This window comes from Heteronotia binoei, chromosome 13 (genome assembly GCF_032191835.1).
Source record: "Heteronotia binoei isolate CCM8104 ecotype False Entrance Well chromosome 13, APGP_CSIRO_Hbin_v1, whole genome shotgun sequence".
NCBI lineage: Eukaryota > Metazoa > Chordata > Lepidosauria > Squamata > Gekkonidae > Heteronotia > Heteronotia binoei.
This window is the reverse complement of record NC_083235.1, coordinates 37,131,598-37,150,372: the sequence shown is the minus strand read 5'-3', so window position 1 is coordinate 37,150,372 and position 18,775 is coordinate 37,131,598. Positions and strand designations below refer to the sequence as shown.

General features: G+C 46.3%; 1 protein-coding gene across 2 annotated transcripts in view; it reads right to left on the bottom strand.

Moving 5' to 3' along the window:
* DNAJC22 (DnaJ heat shock protein family (Hsp40) member C22) overlaps positions 1-2,875 on the bottom strand; it is a 144,639-nt gene extending 141,764 nt beyond the window's left edge. For both annotated transcript variants that reach the window (XM_060252824.1, XM_060252823.1), the window contains exons 1-2: positions 2,861-2,875; positions 1,575-2,468 (exon numbers count right to left, since the gene is read on the bottom strand). In XM_060252824.1, the coding sequence (XP_060108807.1) occupies positions 1,575-2,396 (822 nt within the window). In that variant the 5' untranslated portion in view covers positions 2,397-2,468; positions 2,861-2,875. The remainder of the gene's footprint in view (positions 1-1,574; positions 2,469-2,860) is intronic.
* Positions 2,876-18,775: the final 15,900 nt, after the last annotated feature.

The window sequence follows — 18,775 nt, the reverse complement described above, 5'->3', positions numbered from 1 at the left end:
CCCTTCTAAAATTTCAGACAATGTAGTGGGAACACATAAGAAAATAAACCTAAAACTTTGGGCAACTGTGTTTGGTTACACATGATCGTTAGTTTACCAGATAGTTTGCTTTTTTCTGCCCTATGGACCTTTAACTGTTTGCTCAGTTATTGAGTTCTATAATTTTTACCTCTGTTAAATTTAAAATGACTAATTTGATGACAGACAATGACAATTCACGCAGTGCTACTATGCTTTAAATGCTACATGAAGAATATTTTTTTTAAAATCAGATTGAAGACCATATTTTAAAAGATATTTGGTTTTCTCTCTCTCTCTTTTGCAATTGGATTTTATGTGTTAAGATTACCAGTGCTTCTTGTTTCATTTTGGATTCTCCAAGATGATTTTGTTTGAGCTACAAATGAACAAAGTATCTCAGACCTTAAAAAATAACAAATGTATTGTAACACAATGTTTTTGGGAGCTACAGCCCACTTCTTAAGGATATAAAGTGTTACAGCAATTGAATGTTATATTGTTATACCTATATAACAATCTGTGTAGCAGGCTTGTGAATTCCAAACTTGGATTTTTAAAAAAAGTCTCTAGCTTTTTCTGTTGCTGAGATGTGCTTCACCCATTATATCCCTGCTATGAAAGAGGATAGAGACTTACTTTTTAAAAAGAAATACTTTCAGCCTAACTTACCTCACAGGGGTGGTGTGAGGATAAAAAAGAGGATAGGAGAAAAATGTAAGCTGCTTTGGCCCCAATGTGGAGAAAGGCCGGGTATAATTGAAGTAAATAAAGAGTAAATATAGCTGAAGATGGGAGGTAGATAAAAGGTAGGTTGGTGAATGGCTGAGAAGGAGATAATGTGACAAAGATAGGGGGCAGGATATGGGAGTTGCCAGGAAGACGGGAAAAGGAAATAGTATGGGAGAGAGATACCAGGGAAAGGGATGTGTGTGCCCACAAGTCCTCAAACTGGTTAAACTATCATTTCCAAAGTGAATGCTGGGAACTGTAGTCATGTGAGGGGGAGAGCTAGGGTTCCCAATCAGAATTCACAATATCTTTCTCAAATGAGAATTCTCAGCATTCTTTAAGGAAAGCCCTAAGAGTTAAGTTGGAATACAATCAATTAAAGCACACAATGGTGTGGTACCTCAGCACAAGGTGGAAGGGACATTTCTAAGGTAGAATTAGCCAAAAGAATTTCCAGTCTATTCTATGCCTAACAATTCTCCTTTACAATTTACCTCAAATGAGCTGTTGATTTCACAGCTGGCTAGGGAAAAAATGAAACTAAAAATGGCAGGGGAAATTGTGAGGTCTAGACCAGGGGAGGTTTGTTCCTTCCAAATGTGCCATCTGCCCCAGAATTTGCCATAGGAAAAAAAAAACGCAGGGTAGAGATTCCCCAAATTCTCCTTAACTTCATCTCCATCCCTGAGTTAGTTAAATGTAGTCCCCATGATTCTGGAAACCTCTTTACCTCCTAACACTCCCCCACTCCAAACTTTACAGGTTTCTACCCACTGTTGCCCAGTTCACCCAAAGAATAGCGAGCTGATCAGTAAAAGATGTACCTTGTATGCCATCTGCTGCCTCTCACTCTGGAAGGACTGTACAAATTCAAACACTTTCTCCCACTCCTGGAAGTAGCTACCACCAAAGCCCAGAGTCTTCCAGGCATGGTAGGGCAGGAGGAGCATTGATTCCAATATGCCACTCAGTGATGGAAACACACTGACCCAATCCAGAGCAGCTCCAATTGTGCCGGCCACATAGTTGGCAGTGGCCGCTGTGTTATAGAAGGCACAGTGGGCCAATGGTGCTGAGAAGGCTAAGTAGGCCAAACCTAACCGATACACCCGGGCACTAAGCTTCTCGCTGGTTCTCCTTCTGGCTTTGTAATGCCGATGCCGCTGGGCCACCACACTAGTTGTAAGACTGATGGGCAAGATGGCCACAGAACGACCATAGAAGATAGGTGCAGTTATGAAGGCAGCAGTCAAAGTGCCCTGCAAGTCTGAGGACTGGTCACCCACTTCAGACACCAAATGAACACCGAGGCCCACAGCCAGGGGCAGAGCCACAAAGTAGAAACCAGGCAGGGTTGAGAGACCAATGAGGGCCACCAATCCAAAGTAGATGCCCACTAAGGCCTGACCAAAGAAGCGCACAGGGCTGAAAGGTGGGTGTCCATCTTTGTGCACTTCTGAGGTACTGTTGGCCTGCACCACCCAGCCAGGAAGCTGCCACAGCTCCCACAGCCACCCTACTCCAAAGCCCCCCAAAGTCAACATCCACAAGAGGGCATGGTTATCCCGGCCCAGGTAGAGATGGTGGAGCCCCACTGGACCCCCCAGAGCCCAGAGAACTACAGTGACCAAAAGGCGCTTGGCCATAATGGGGCAGAAATTCCTTCACCGTACACAGGATATCCTGCTGTAGTGCTTTTCAGTGGGCTGCCAATAGTCCTGAAAGAAGGAGAGAGAAAATGGTAAGTCCCAGCCACCCAGACAACATGCACCCAATCCATGCAGAATACTTGCTGTCAGCATACCACCTGCCCACATCTACCTATGCAGCTAGTCATTACTTCATTTTCTAATATTGGGACATCTGTATTACAATAACTAGCAGGAGCTCCCAAATGCCTGTATGATTAGCCTGGTGTCAGTTGTCTCTTGAGGATGTTTCTGTGTCTCCTCTGATCCCATTCCTCCTGGAAGAAGGAATCTCTTGGGGCAAGACTTTCTATCCTCAGAGCCTCCCACAACCCCCATAGGCTGAGTCTAGCCAGGCTAAGATCACCACTTCTGTAACAGACCAACAGCAGATATCCCATTTGTGCAAGCCCAACCGTCACCTGAATAGTCTTTCCAAACTGAGGTCTCATATTTTCCAGCTCATTCTCCACTTTCCTCAGGGCTACAATGTGAACTCAGAAAACCTTTGATCTCACGGGGCTGGGTTGGACTTTGCCTTTCTCCTGGGGGAGAACGATGGGATTGGGCACAGGCTGTCTGGCGGGAAGGGAAGGGAAGAGGAGTGGACAAAGGGCACTGTGGCACTCCCTGCCTTACTGACAGCTGTGGGTCTACCAGGCCTGTACAGAAGCTTCAGAAGCAGGATCTGGAGAGGGAGGGAGGGATCAAATGCCAGATCTAGACTTCTCCCAATCCATCTACATGTTTCAGAGTAGATTTGTAAACTGATGTGATAGATGTATTCTTGCATATAGTTGATACCCATCTGGTGATAACTAAATTTTAAGTTCCAGCTGTTTCCCCTGGAAAAGAATCAAGAATTGTTCCAATTAGCACTGGAACTTGAATAATAAATGACATTCTTTTTTTTTCTCAAAAAAGGGGGGCATTTTTTGTTTCCGAAGTCTTATGTATGCCTCTACTGCACTTCAGCATTTGTCTTGCACCCCAATACTCTCGAAGACAGGGGGGGGTTGCAGGAACACACAGGAATGCAGTTCCAGCTGGCTTGGTGTCAGAGGGTGTGGCCTAATATGCAAATGAGTTCCTGCTGGGCTTCTCTACAAAAAAGTCCTGTGTGAAACAATGGTGATGTCAGGAAAGAAAGGAAAGGTCCCCTGTGCAAGCACCAGTCGTTTCTAACTCTGGGATGATGCTGCTTTCACAAGGTTTTCACGGCAGACCTTTTTACGGTGTGGTTTGCCATTGCCTTCCCCGGTCGTTACACTTTCCCCCCAGCAAGCTGGGTACTCATTTTACTGACCTCGGAAGGATGGAAGGCTGAGTCAACCTCAAGCTGGCTACCTGAACCAGCTTCCGCTGGAATCAAACTCAGGTCGTGAGCAGAGGGCTCCGACTGCAGTACTGCAGCCTTACCACTCTGCACCACGGGGATCTTTGGTGATGTCAGGGGTGTAGCCTAATATGCAAATGAGTTCCTGCTGGGCTTTTTCTACAATAAAAGCCCTGCTTGAAGACAATGTTCTTTAATCCACCTATACCCTGGGCAGCAGAACAGGCCAGGAAACCCAAAACAAACACCAGAAGTTATAACCAGCTAAGGGTCAAAATTACGGTACCAGCCTCCAGGGGGTGATTGGAGATCTCCCAGGATTACAGCTGATATCTAGAGAACAGAAATCAGTTCTTCCCCTGAAGAAAATGGCTGCTTTGGAAGGCGAACTCTGTGGTGCTATACCTCATGAAGACCTAGCAAAAATCCATCCTCCCCAGGCTCCACCCCCACAATCTCCCAGTATTTTCCCACTCAGAGCTGGCAGCCCTAGTCGGAAAACAGAAGGAATCATCTCAAGCTTCAGGTCCTTCCAAAACAATGGTGAGCGGCTGTAAAGTAGCTTGCATCCGACTGGTGGGGCCCCTGAAGATCCTGACACATGAGTTGCTCACCACCACAGTCACCTAATTAACAGCAGGAGCCCATGTGTGTTTACTCAGAAGTAAATCCCACTGTATTCAGTGGGAGTTACTCCTCCTGGGTATGTAAGCATACTTTCCCAGGAGTAAGTCCCATTGAATAAAATGGGACTTACTTCTGAGTAGATGTGCTTTGAATTGTCTCTTAGAGAGAAATTCTAGGCAGGTCTACTCAGAATTCTACTCATTTCTATTCAGTGGGTGTTACTCTCAAGAAAGTTCTTAGGACTGCACTGAACCCAGCAATGCACAAGCAGAAACATAAATGGACATAGCACAGTTCTGCTTGTGCAAGATGTACCCAGTACCCAGGACTTCCCTCTCTATTTGTTACAGTGCCCAGCAATTGTGTGTGTGTGTGTGTGTAAAGTGCTGTAAAGTTGCAACTGACCTCTGCAAGTGGCTTTCAAGGCAAGTGTGAAGCAGAGGTGGCTTGCCGTTGCCCTCCTCTCAGAGTCTTCTTTGGTGGACTCCTTTCCCAACATCAGCCCTGCTTTGCTTCCAAGATATGATGAGATCAGCTGTACCATGCTGTCTTCCCTCCCTGAAATGCAACTGAAGATACTGAGTCTGACTTAGTGCAAGCAGTTAATGCAGTCTTTTACTTGCATTTCTGCTTGTGCAAGAGTTCCAGCACAAGTGCAAATCTTATCCAATCCTAAATATGCAGCACCCCCTCAGCTCCATTTTAAGATTTCTCCAAGATTTCCCATCATGCAAAACATGTACAAATTAATAAACTGTAACCATAATTCATAATACAATACATAGTCCATAAAGGGCAGTGGACTGACACTGAATCCGGCGAAGACTGAGGTCCTTTGTTTGGGCCGTCGGGGCCCGGAGGGGGAAATCCCCCTGCCAACTTTTGGCGGTGTACCGCTGAGGCCGGCGGACAGGGTCAAAAGTCTGGGGGTGCTATTGGAGCCGTCCTTAAAGATGGAGGCTCAGATAGCGGCCACTGCCAAGTCCGCGTTTTTTCACCTTAGGCGGGCAAGGCAGTTGGCCCCCTTCCTGGACCCCGACGACCTAGCAACAGTGATCCATGCTACGGTCACCTCGAGGTTGGATTACTGCAATGCCCTCTACATGGGGCTGCCCCTGTGCCGGACCCGGAAATTGCAGCTGGTGCAGAATGCCGCGGCCCGGCTGTTATTGGGCCTCCCAAGATGGGGGCACATTCGGCCGGGTCTTCGGGCTCTGCACTGGCTTCCAATAACATACCGGGTCCGGTACAAGGTGCTGGTCATTACCTTTAAAGCCCTATATGGCCTGGGACCTGCCTACCTGAGGGACCGTCTCTCCCCACATGTCCCCCAGAGAGTACTGAGGTCTGGGACCCAAAATCTCCTTAACATCCCCGGGCCCAAGGAAGTGCATCTCAAGACAACTCGAGACAGGGCCTTTTCTACAATGGCCCCTATGTGGTGGAACCAGCTACCGGAGGAGGTGAGGGCCCTGCGGGATCTTACTCAGTTCCGCAGGGCCTGTAAGACGACCCTCTTCCGGTTAGCCTACGCCTGACTGGACAAATGTAGCTCTCTAGATATCTGTGATACTGTATAGTTAATATTAATTTTAGGTTTTTAGGTTTTTAAATGTCGATTTTAAATGTAACTAATTTATTCCGATTTTACTGTTTTATTGTTTGTTGTAAGCCGCCCTGAGCCACCCGTGGGAAGGGCGGGATATAAATCCCGGAATAAAATAAATAAATAAATAAATAAATAAAATCATTGTGTTGATTCTTCTTTTTGAAAAGAAGAGTCAGCACTATATGATTTTGCACTTTATAGACTATGTATTGTATTATGAATTATGATTACAATTTATTAATTTGCACATGGTTTGCACATTAGTTGTAGTTTTTTTCCTGACTGACATGGGTATTTATATCGTCCCCCCCCCCTTTTCTCTTTTTACTTTCCCATCATGTCTTGAAATATCTTTTTCCGTACCCCAGCCTTTCCAGCCCAATGAAGAGTTCAGGGGTGCTCAAAAATGTGATTTCTACATTGTGACATTTTTTTAAAAAGGTAAAGGTAGTCCCCTGTGCAAGCACCAGTCATTTCCAACTCTGGGGTGACGTTGCTTTCACAACGTTTTCATGACAGACTTTTTACGGGGTGGCTTGCCATTGCCTTCCCCAGTCATCTACACTTTCCCCCCAGCAAGCTGAGTACTCATTTTATTGACCTCGGAAGGATGGAAGGCTGAGTCAACCTGGAGCCGGCTACCTGAACCCAGCTATAAGTATCTTAGAAAACCTGGGAGTCCTAAGCTACTAGAAACGTTTAGAACCTTAACAAAGCTAGGGAACTTTGCTAGGGAACTTGCCAGTCACTACAGTTGTGAATGGTCTTCACTATTCTTGGGACCATACCTGAACGTAACATACCAAACAGCACTTCTGGCATTTCATGGTTGCTTGACCCTACCGTCTATCGTTTGCTTTTTTCATATCATATATAAATGCACATCCAATCCAGTTACTGTTCTTTCAACCATTGTCATGAACAGCAGTTTGTATATAAATGCTGGTCCAAGTGATACCCCACTCCATGCATGCAGTGAAGTCCATGAATGCTCAAGCTGGAATATGTCTTTAATGAAACTTGAGCTGATTATTGACCTTCAAGATAGCTTGAAAACACCAGATGGCAGTATTGACATCATAATGAAAGAACAAAACACAAAAACCTCCCTGAGGTTTCTGAACTCCTTGTGTAAGATCCTTCTGTCCATCAAGCAGCACACAAAGGAAGCACGTCCTGGGAGTCAGACACAATTGAAGTTCTTTAACATACTATAAAGCTGCTATCAAAAAAGCACTTCTATGTCACACTTATATGTAGGCCACCCTGCAGCATTGGCATAGATCCTCATGTGCAGGTTTTTCATTGTGTGCACATGCTCTAGAAAACTGCAGCCCATTTGAGTTTCACAGTGCACGCAGACATGGGAAAATGCAGAACAGAATACAGATTCCAGTAGCACCTTAAAAACGAACAAAGTTTTCCAAGGTACAAGCTTTCCTGAGTCATAAGCTCTCTTTGTCAGATGGAACACCCAGTGAAGTGAGCTTTGATTCACAAAAGCTTTATGCCCTGGAAAATTTTGTTGGTCTTTCAGATGCTACTGAACTTGAATTCTGTTCTATTACTACAGGCTAATGTGGCCCCGTGACTCAATCCTAAACTCTGCTCACAACCTGAGTTTGATCCCAGTGGAAGCTGGGTTCAGGTATCCAGCTCAAGGTTGACTCAGCCTTCCATCCTTCCGAGGTTGGTAAAAGGAGTACCCAGCTTGCTGGGGGGAAACTGTAGATGACTGGGGAAGGCAATGGCAAACCACCCTGTAAAAAGTCTGCCGTGAAAACATCGTGATGCGATGTCAACCCAGAGTTAGAAACGACTGGTGCTTGCACAGGGGACTACCTTTTAGTACAGGCTAACGGGAAGAAAGTTTGTGCTGGTGTGTCACTGCAATAATCTACACATGGATTTCATGTCAAGTCCTGCACAGAAATATCTTCCATTGCATAACTTTGTTGCATTTAAAGTGATTCTGAGAAACCCAGGTCCGGTCTATCCAGTCAACTGTTTCAGACTTCAAAACACAAATGGTTCTATCCAGTTAGCAATTTCAATCTCACTTAAATCCCCTCTTCATCCCCCATCCATCCCCAGGTATCATGCATGGTTGCCAGCATTGCCTTTTTGGTGCTCAGTGGGGTCCCCTTTCTCCCTTTTTCCCCAGCAGAAAAGCTAGTTGGACCCAACTCACTGTGCTTAATAGTGCAACACGTACAACAAGCTTCAGCAGCTCCTTGCTACTTTTGCATTTAAGAAACCTATTCTGTACTGAAGTTTGCTTTGGCTATTCATAATTAGGACTTTTTGAAGTAGATTGACGAACTAGCCCAGCATAGAGCATTCAAGGCAGTAGAGTATTTGCAGCAGAATTCTGGGTGTTCTCTTATATTCCTGCACACTTCACCACATTTAACATACACAGTACATCTGACAATTATTTGATTGCCTGCAACTTGGTTATTCCTCTTTTCTTCTTTAGTACCCTTTGCATGTGGGGTACAATAATAATACAGTAAAATGCTGTAATGATACAGGTCCCACTCAGAAGTGCTTGCTGGAGAATTACAGAACTTCTGTAGTGGAATGAGACACCTATTTTCATTTGTTTACTGCCATTTCTCCTTAGTGGGCTCCCAAAGCAGCTTGCATTATTTTCCTCTCCTCCATCTTATCCTGACAGAAACCCTGCGAGGTAGGTTAGGCTGAGAATATGTGACTGGTCCGAGGTCACCTAAGAAATTGCCATGTCAGAGTTGGAATTCAGATCGGGATCTCCCAGATGTTAATCTGACACTCCAACTACTAGACCAACACTGGGTGTATATAATTCACTGGCATACACAATAATCTTGTGTTAATCTTCACTGATTTCTAGTTTAAGATCATAGAATCACAGAGCTGGAAGGGGCCATACAGGCCATCTAGTCCAATGTGCTGCTCAGTGCAGGATCAGCCTAAAGCAGGGGTGGCTAAACTGTGGTTCAGGAGCCACATGTGGCTCTTTCACACATATTGTGTGGCTCTCAAAGCCCCCACTGCCCCATTGGCTGGTTGAAGAAGGCATTTCTCTCTTTAAATCACTTTTCCAAGCCAAGACAGCCAGCAGCTTGGAGAATGCATTTAGAGTTAAAGTTGCTTTCTTTCCACCTCTCCCTCCCTCCCGGTTTTCAAACATCTGACGTTCATGTCTTGTGGCTCTCAAAATCTGACATTTAGTCTATGTGGCTCTTATATTAAGCACATTTGGCCACCCCTGGCCTAGAGCATCCCTGACAAGTACTTGTCCAGCTACTGCTTAAAGACTGTCAGTGAGGGGGAGCTCACAACCTTCCTTGGTAGCTAATTCCACTGTTCAACAACTCTTACTGCAAAAAAGTTTTTCTTAATATTCAGCTAGTATTTTCCTGCCCTTCATTTAGACCCATCATTACGAGCCCTCTCCTCTGCTGTCAACAGGAACAGCTCCCTAAGTGATAGCCCTTCAAATACTGAAAGAGATAGAAATGCAGGTTAGATGGGGATGGAAAGTGCCATCAAGTCCCAGCCAACTTATGACAGCCCCATAAAGTTTTTCAAGGGAAGAGATGTTCAGAGGTGATTTGCCATTTCCTGCCTCAGCGTCACGACCCCTTGGTGGTCTCCAGCCCAAATACCAGGAGTTTTTAAGCAGGAATGCACAGGAATGCTGTTTCAGCTGACTTGGTGTCAGGGGGTGTGGCCTAATATGCAAATGAGTTCCTGCTGGGCTTTTTCTACAAAAAAAGCCCTGACCAATACTAAGGATATCTTTCCTGAAATTCAGTTTCCCAAACTCTGCTTTCTACAGTTCATTTCCCCATCTTGTTACTTAACCAATGGATGCATCTAGCATTGGTTGTGTCAGGGCAGCTCACCTGACAGGTATCTCATTGCCCATGTAAATTTCATGCACCGTGCAGTCTCCCCTGACCCCCCTTCTGCAGGGAACTGGCCTGCTTTGCCTCTCCTTGGCAAGTGCTTGTTTGCACAGCCATTCATGGTATTATCGTCCTTATTTACATAGATTAGTGAGTAGCAGGCCACCAATTTGTCCTAATTCATAATTAATCAGCCCAATCTCCTTGGGTGCTGTTGACTCAGCTGCCTGCCTCCTAGCCCCATGCAAATTGGGATAATTTTGCAGCAACCTGAAGGTGGATTGGGAGACTTTAATATTTTATTTTTAAAACACACACACCAGAAGAAACCCAGTCCACACTGATCCCCAAGGCTGTCCCCACCCTACTCCCAATCCCTGGAAGGGAATTAGTGGTGTGTTTTGAAGCATCAGAGCTTAACTTGTGTTTTAGTTTGTCAAAGGAGAATGGATGTTAGGAACAGGGATTGGCCTTTTTCCATCTCAAAGGGGCAGGCTCTGATTTGACAATAGAGGTTGTCACTGGTATGGTTTCACACGGCATCAGCTGGGTTTCTTTGGCTGTGTTCCACACAGTACTGGGAGTAGGTGGGCCAGTCTACAGATGATTTTGAGCTTATTGTTGGATGGGCTGAACCTCCAGGTTTTTTTCCTTTACAAATGGGAATGGAGCAAATGGCACAGTGCCACGATGGAGAAACTGGATTTATTAATTTTATTTATTCAATTTATATCCCGCCCTCCCCACCGAGGCGGGCTCAGGGCGGCTCACAACATGAAATTCTAACAATAAGATTAATAAATATTAAAATACATTAAATAATTTACAAAAGCTAAAACAATAAAACAAAATGATCTAACAATGTGGTGCTATTCTACAACCTTCCTTTGTAGTTTTTAGACACCAGTCGGTTATGTGCCAACCGGAAGAGGACTGTCTTACAGGCCTTGTGGAACTGCCCAAGGTTCCGCAAGGCCCTCACCTCTTCCAGTAGCTGGTTCCACCAGCAGGGGGCTGTAATCGAAAAGGCCCTATCCCTGGTTGACTTCAGACGGGCCTCCTTTGGCCCGGGGATTACTAGCAGATTTTGCGAACCAGATCTAAGCACTCTCTGGGGAACATGTGGGGAGAGATGGTCCCTAAGGTAGGCAGGTCCTAGGCCATATAGGGCTTTAAAGGTGATAACCACCACCTTGTACCGAACCCCGTATGTTATTGGCAGCCAGTGCAGTCCCCGGAGCCCCGGCTGAATGTGCTCCCACATGGGGAGCCCTATTAACAGCCGAGCGGCGGCATTCTGCACTAGCTGCAACTTCCGGGTTCAGCACAGGGGCAGCCCCATGTAGAGGGCATTACAGTAGTCCAACCTCGAGGTGACCGTTGCATGGATTTGCTTACTTACTGAGCAAAGATTGAGTCCAGTGGCACCTTTAAGATCAATAAAGTTTAATTCAGAGTATAAGTTTTCGTGTGTGTGCACACTTCTTCAGATACATATATTTCATGCAGGCAGGGCTTTTTTTAAAAGCAGGAACGCATAGGAACACAGTTCTGGCTTGGTGTCAGGTGTGACCTAATACGCAAATGAGTTCCTGCTGGTTTTTTCTACAAAAAAAGTCTTGTGGTGCAGGCACACAAAAGCTTATAGCCATAATTAAATTTAATTGGTCTTAAAGGTGCCACTCAAACTTTGTTCTGTGGTTAAGTGCGTGGACTCCTATCTGGGAGAACCAGGTTTGATTCCCCACTCCTCCACTTGCACTTGCTGGAATGGCCTTGGGTCAGCCATAGCTCTGGTAGAGGTTGTCCTTGAAAGGGCAGCTGCTGTGAGAGTCCTCTCAGCCCCACCCACCTCACAGGGTGCCTGTTGTGGGGGAGGAAGATAAAGGAGACTGTGAGCTGCTCTGAGACTCTGAGATTCAGAGTGGAGGGCGGGATATAAATCTAATATCTTCTTCTTGCTTCAGACCAATACAGCTTCCCATGTGAATCTTACTTATTGTATAGAATGTGCACAAACCTGATCTTAACTTGGGATCCTCACATCACTGGGCCATTCACCATTGCCTCCAGTCTAGACAACGACAATGAAAAGGCTAAAAGCACCTGTTAGGGTAGGACTGGAAGTGCTGCAGCTTTTGCATTCATCTGATCACACCTTATCACTCAGTGTTCTGAGATGGCATTCGTCAGAGAATATTGCCTTCCCTGTTCTGGGAAGCTTCCCTCTCCACACATTCTGCCTTGAGCTACAGACCCAAGAAGCAAAGAAGGTCTCCTCGTAGGCTTAGGTCTGAAGTCCTGATCTTGCTTAGCTGGCAGGAATCATCAGTATCACAGCTCCAGTAAGGAAGTGATGGGAATGCAGAGAGACAGTGAGGTCACAGAGAAAAAGAGAAGTTGTTAAAACAAGCCAGCTGGGAGCCAGAACTTCTGGGCTTTCTCTTGAGAGTGGGACAAAGGCGACTGGACTTGGAAACAGGATTACAGACTTCCTTTTTCCAAGTATGAAAGCTAAGGAGAGGCCCGCAGGTTATGGCAGGGTAGAGAAAGAGGGAAGGCAAGCCTCTTTCATAGGGGTGGAGCTAGGCTGGCTTGAGGAAGAGTGTTAAATATTTAACAAGTTAATGAATATTAATAGTAAGGGTTGCCTCCTGCTGCCTATCAATTCCCTCAGGAACTAGTGGTCCAGCATGGCCCTGAATCTCCAACACTGATTAGCAGGTGCTTTCCTCTGTGATTGACACAGATGCTAGCTGTTGCCACCATTCACTGCATACCTGGATTTAAGGCAGGCCTGGCCTCCATGCAAATAAAAGGCTGCCTGTTCGTTGTAGTGGTTAAGTGTGCGGACTCTTGTCTGAGAGAACCAGGTTTGATTCCCCACTGCTCCACTTGCAGCTGCTAGAATTGCCTTGGGTCAGCCATAGCTCTCACAGAGTTGTCCTTGAAAGGGCAGCTGCTGTGAGAGTTCTCTCAGCTCCACTCACCTCACAGGGTGTCTGTTGTGGGGAAAAAAGATAAAGGAGATTGTGAGCCACTCTCAGACTCTGATTCAGAGAGAAAGGTGGGGTATAAATATATGGTCTTCTTGATGCACAGGCAATGAGTCAGGACTAGGGTTGCCAGGTTCCCGGGGCCACTGGTGGGGGTTGTGGGGTAGGGTTGATTTCGGGGTGGTAACCAGGGAGGAAAGGGAGCTCAGTGGGGTACAATACCATAGAGTGTACCCTCCAAAGCATCCATTTTATCCAAGGGAACTGATATTTGTAGTCTGGAGAGGAGCTGTAATTCAAGAGGATCACCAGGTCCCATCTGGAGGCTGGCATACCTAGTTTGGCAATCTGTTCTTGGTTCTGGCAATGAACAGTGAGCATCAAAATAGAAAATGGGCAAGAACAGGGCAGTCAAAATGACCCAGGGCACCACAGTCATCAGCACCATGCCTGACTTTGGCCCAGTGGGTAATCTTCTCACAGAGAAAATTTCCACTCATAGGAGTACAATGCACTTCACTCTCTACACCAGGCTTCCTTTCTTTATAGCAGGAATGCAGTTCCAGCTGGCTTGGCATCAAGGGGTGTGGCCAAATATGCAAATGAGTTCCTGCTGGGTTTTTTCTGCAAAAAGGCCCTGTGTGAAACAATAATGATGTCAGGGGTTGTGGCCTAATATGCAAATGAGTTTCTGCCGAGCTTTTTCTACAAAAAAATCCCTGCTATATATAAATTAGGAACACCAGGAATCCTTTGCAGGTTTCAGTAACGAGACAAAGTCTCATGTTGAATAGATTCTGAAATTTCACTGTACATATGAAAATTGTTTTGACATATATCAGTGGGCCAGATCAGAATCTGTCACTGAATTTCCATTCAAAGAAGCCCTGTTGGATCAGACTGCCAGTCTAATCTAGCATCCAGTGCTAGTCAGCCAGTTGTTTCCAGGGTACTCACAGAGCATGAAGAAAACAGCCAATCCCTGCATGTGGTATTCAGAGGACACTGACTCCACACAATGCAGATATTATGGCTCAACAAGCTATGGTAGACACGTCATCTGTGAATTTGTTACTATGGTGGGACCCACAATGTGCTGCAGCTGAGAGGCCTCTCCTGCCTTTGGGTTGCCTGAGAGAGAGGACTTGAAGGAGAGAAGGCGGGGTGAGGGGGCGAGAGAGAGAAGGTGGCCTCCATGGAGCTTGGATGGGAAGTGGTCGCCCACCCATTGCAGTTCAGCTGTCCGTGAGGATGGGCAACCAGCCCGGGTGATCCGAGGCACCGGAGCCAGGTCTGTGGGTGGGCAGCAAAGGGGTGCCAGGCTGACCTTGCTGGGAAGGTTTCTGGCCTTGTGCATCCACAAGAAACAACCTGGATGTCACTTCTTTGCATGCTACCAGGGTGCACCAGTGCAGAGCTGCCCCCTGGCTTGGCAAAAGCCCTCCTCGAGCCTTGGCCGCAGCACCTAGTGAGGAGCCGGAGGGAACTCTGGGGAAGGGCGAGGGTGGACCCACAGCCAGAGACTCTCCACTCTCTGAGTGCTCAGCACTACGCTGGCCAGGTGGCACCTCACCTGGCCTAGCAGGCATCAGACCAGGGGCATAGGTGGCGAGTCAGAGCTCAGGACCACTGGCAGGCCAGCAGGAAATACCACACTGCAGCGCCTTTTGTGTGGGAGAGGGGCAGAGAAGAAAGCGGGGGTACCTCCTCTATTCCCAGGTGCGGAGATGCCGTGACTGCCCAGGTGAAGGGGGGTTAGCTTGCAGAACTCAAGGCAGCTTATAGTGCTGAGAGCCCAGCCAGGGCCACCAAACTGGGTGATCTTCTGCCCTCCCCCCCCCAAAAAAAATCCTGCAGTGTGCCCCACCAAACTTGAAATCTTGGCTACGGCCCTGCTTAGAGGAAGGGTGGGATAAAAATCTACTGAATACATACATAAATATGTGACATGGTAGGAGTAGGTAAGGGTGGGTAAAAGGCTTGGCTCAGCTGGAAACAGGCATTTGGGACTGGAGGTGAGAAAGCTTACTCAGCAGGTGCACATCCTTCCACCCATGGAAAAGCTCCTTAAAGACTAACAAAATTTGTAGTAGGATATCAGCTTTCCTGAGTCACTGTTCAGATATGAGCACGGATTCCTGAAAGCTCATACATTTGTTAGTCTTTAAGACTTGTTAGTCTTTAAGACTAAAGTTTGTTAGTCTTTAAGGTGCAACTGAATTCTTACTCTTTTCTCTCTTCTTGGTGAGTATTTTTGTGCATGCACATCTGCCTGGAAGTCATGGTTATCTTCTGGTGACCCTGCTGGGACTGGGATGTTCAGAAAGGTGGCTTGCTATTGCCTGCCCTTGCATCCCAGCTCTGGTATTCCTTGGAGGTCTCCCACCAAGTACTTGCCAGGGTTAGCTTCTATGATCTGGCAAGATCTGGTTTGCTGGGCTATCCAGACCAGGGCTGATTCTTACTCTTTTCTACCGATAAACCAGAAAGACAATCAAATGGTTTGTCCACCTTCAAATCCAAGGACTGGTCAGGAGTGGTCAACCCAGCACAGGATTTGAACATTGAAGGAGCAGCTGGCAATCCTAGCCCATCCTTTGCCACTGCCTCCCCACCACCATTTCCACCACCATTTAAGGAAATCACTTCTCTCCTTCTGTCTCCCATCCCCATCACCCTTGCAGCCTGCCCCTACTTAAGTTCCAGAAAATTCTGATGTAATTACCTCCTAGGGAATTTATAATATAGTGAGTTCAATGCAAGGAGGAGACATGGTTGCAATGATCATAGCTCTCTTTATTGGTTACAGCATGGTAATGGTAATGCTTTACTGGGCCAATGGGGCCAACTAGATACAGATCAAGGTTCCCGCGTTAGAACACCATTGGATCATTCAAAGCAGCAGGGGGGCCTGTGATTGGAGCAGGGCGGTAGGGATTTGGATCCTATGACCCACTGTTCCCTATATCCCAAGCTCAGGCTAAAGGCTCTAATGAGCCAGGCAGGAACATGGGTAATATTAACATTAGTCCACATACACAACAGAATCATTTCAGCAAAAGCACAAGAACATCTCTTCCCCCCACCCCCCGTTGCAATTACATTTATGAAAGTATTGGAAATGTCTTCTATATGGGCACCAAGAGCCATGGAGCACAATCAAGCAACAATGTAATCCATAGTAATAGCAACATATTGGTCACTCATGCCAATGCATGTTTTTTTCCTGAGGAAATTTCCTCTGACTTTGTTCTCCCATCTTTCCAGATATTACCTAGTACACTGGACAGAGGCTCTGCCCTCCCCACTCCAAACCTAGCCTGTCTGTTCCATGACAGTTGATCCCACTGGGAACGCTAGCAAGAATCTTCCAGCGCCAAGCGCAAATGCTTGGTTGGCTCCAAGCTGAGCCGTCCCAGAGGGAATCCTGAGGATGCAGCCAAGGATGGAGCCCAGCCAAGCGCAGAGAGTCCAGGAGAGCCTCCACCGACCAGAATTGGGCTAACAGGGAGGAGGGGTCCAGGCAGGGAAGAGGGAGCAAGGCTGTGCGTGGAGGCTGCAAACAGGAGATGGCTTCTAAGCTGCAATTCAGCACATAAACCTTCCTTGAAGTGTCATAATGCTAAACCTCAAGTTATGCTATTTTCTACCTTCCTTCCTCTCCCCCCACCCCCCATTAGCCACACCAGGTCACAGGGCAGTTCTGGGCCTACTTTCGTCCCGTCTCAGCACTCCAGGCTGATCTCTCTCTCACACACACACACGCACATGCCACAGACGATGTTTGTTACATCCATTAAAGATTTCCTGCTCAACTCCTTTGAGAAGATCGATTGTTGGGGGGGTGAAGGGGGATTTGTCTCCCAACTCTGATCGATTCAGAAAAAGATCTGGCTTTAAACTGTCAAATTTGCCTTTATCCACTAGGGGCCAGGAAGAGGGGAGGGGTGGAGGTACCAACATTCAAGAAGGGCATGAAGCACTGGGCTGGATCATAGGGGTCATTTCATGTCTTGCCCAAAACAAGCCCCACACTTTGAAGCCCCTGTGGCATCCTGGTACAAAGTCCACCCTCACCCCCCTCTGCATCATGTCCTTCTTCTACCTGTCTTCTAAGCCACAGATAGCAAATGTAGCCCATTCCCTTGGAAAGCAATTAGCTAGGGATGCGTGACTTAGCCCTCCTCCCGCTTTCCACCCCTCATTTCAATGCATGCACTACGTTGGAACAGACTGAGCCTTTCATTCCAGCTCCCTGTTTGTGAGTTGTCACACAAACACGGTGCTGGCATTTCCCCACTGCCAGGAGATAAATACCTGACAGGTAACCAGGAAGGTGATGAGGGCTGTCAGATGGGCTTTGGGGTGGGAAGAAGGAATGCTGTAAGTTGGGGATTTGGGAGATGGAAACTGTTTGAATGAAGGGTTGACGGGCTTTGGGGTCCCTGATCTGCCTTTTATTTAAAGAGACAGGCTTTAATATTAAAAGTTTTCATCTAATTCCAGTACATTACAGAACAAAGCACTTCAGTATCCCCTAGGCTTTTTAAAAAGGTTGTTTACACAACCCTAATGAAGCACATAGCAAAAGGATACCACACAAATACACTTACCTGTGGCTATGAATATAAATAAACATACATATTAAAAAGCACTATCAATACACATAGGTATGTATGCACAAACGTGTACATATTAAGATGCACAAATAACTGAGCAACCATAGCATAGTATCAACACACACATGTATATGATGGTTCAAGCTCAAAAATGTGTCCATTTAAACATGCATGCATATATAGAAACATACCTACACAAAATGCATGCATATATACAAACATACATACAAAAATATTACATATAAATGCAAATGCAACATACCCACAAATTTATGTGTACAAACACTTGTGTATGGATGTGGCCCCTCCAAATTCATGCATGTCCAAAGACCTGAGTGGCCAACCTCCAGACCTGGAAAATCTCCCAGAATTATAGAAATCAGTTCCCCTGGAGGAAATGACTGCTTTGGAAGGTAGGCTTTATGGCATTATACCTTGCTGAACGCCCTTCCCTCCTCAAACCCTGCCCTTCTCAGGCTCTGCCCCCAAAATCTCTAGGAATTTCCAACCCAAAGCTGGCAACCCTAACAAAGACATATGCAAACATGCATACTTCAAACATATGTCCATGTATGAACAGTGCTTTGCTGAGTAAGCAAACTTGAATGGATGCAAACAGAGAAGCATTCACATCCAAACCTGCTCATAAAAACGCAACATGCATGCACAGAACTGTATTTTCATAAGAATACATTGTTCTGCTCCTGCACTAACATACATATGTCACCATATTATAAGAAAGGGGTGCACAATGAATTACTCAGAACACTTCCACACTTCCTACAGTCACTGGATCTGGCTTCGCACACACACCATGAACATTCACCATTTGAGGTTATGAGTTTCAGTTCTGAATTAATATTGCACTGCTCAAAGTCTTCTGGGGCCCAGCACAGGTGGGGTTAACTACCCCTCCCAATTCCTCCTCCCCTCTTGGTAGGATAGACTGAACCCTTCATCCTCTTCCCCTGTATGCAAGTTGTCACGGAAACAGAGACACTGGCATTTATGTGCTGCCAGGAGACAGGTATCTGACAGGCAATTGGGCCAGTGATGGGGGCTGTCTGACAGGCAGATATAGGGATGGCGGTGAGGTCAAAGTGGGCCCATCCAGCCCAGTACATATAGAAACCCAACTCAAAATGATGCTGTTGACAGATCTGGACTATTGTGGGGCAAAAAATAAAGTAAAAGAAGAACATGAACATACACAACAACAAACTCTGCCCAAGGCAGACAAGACTTGCCTCTCAT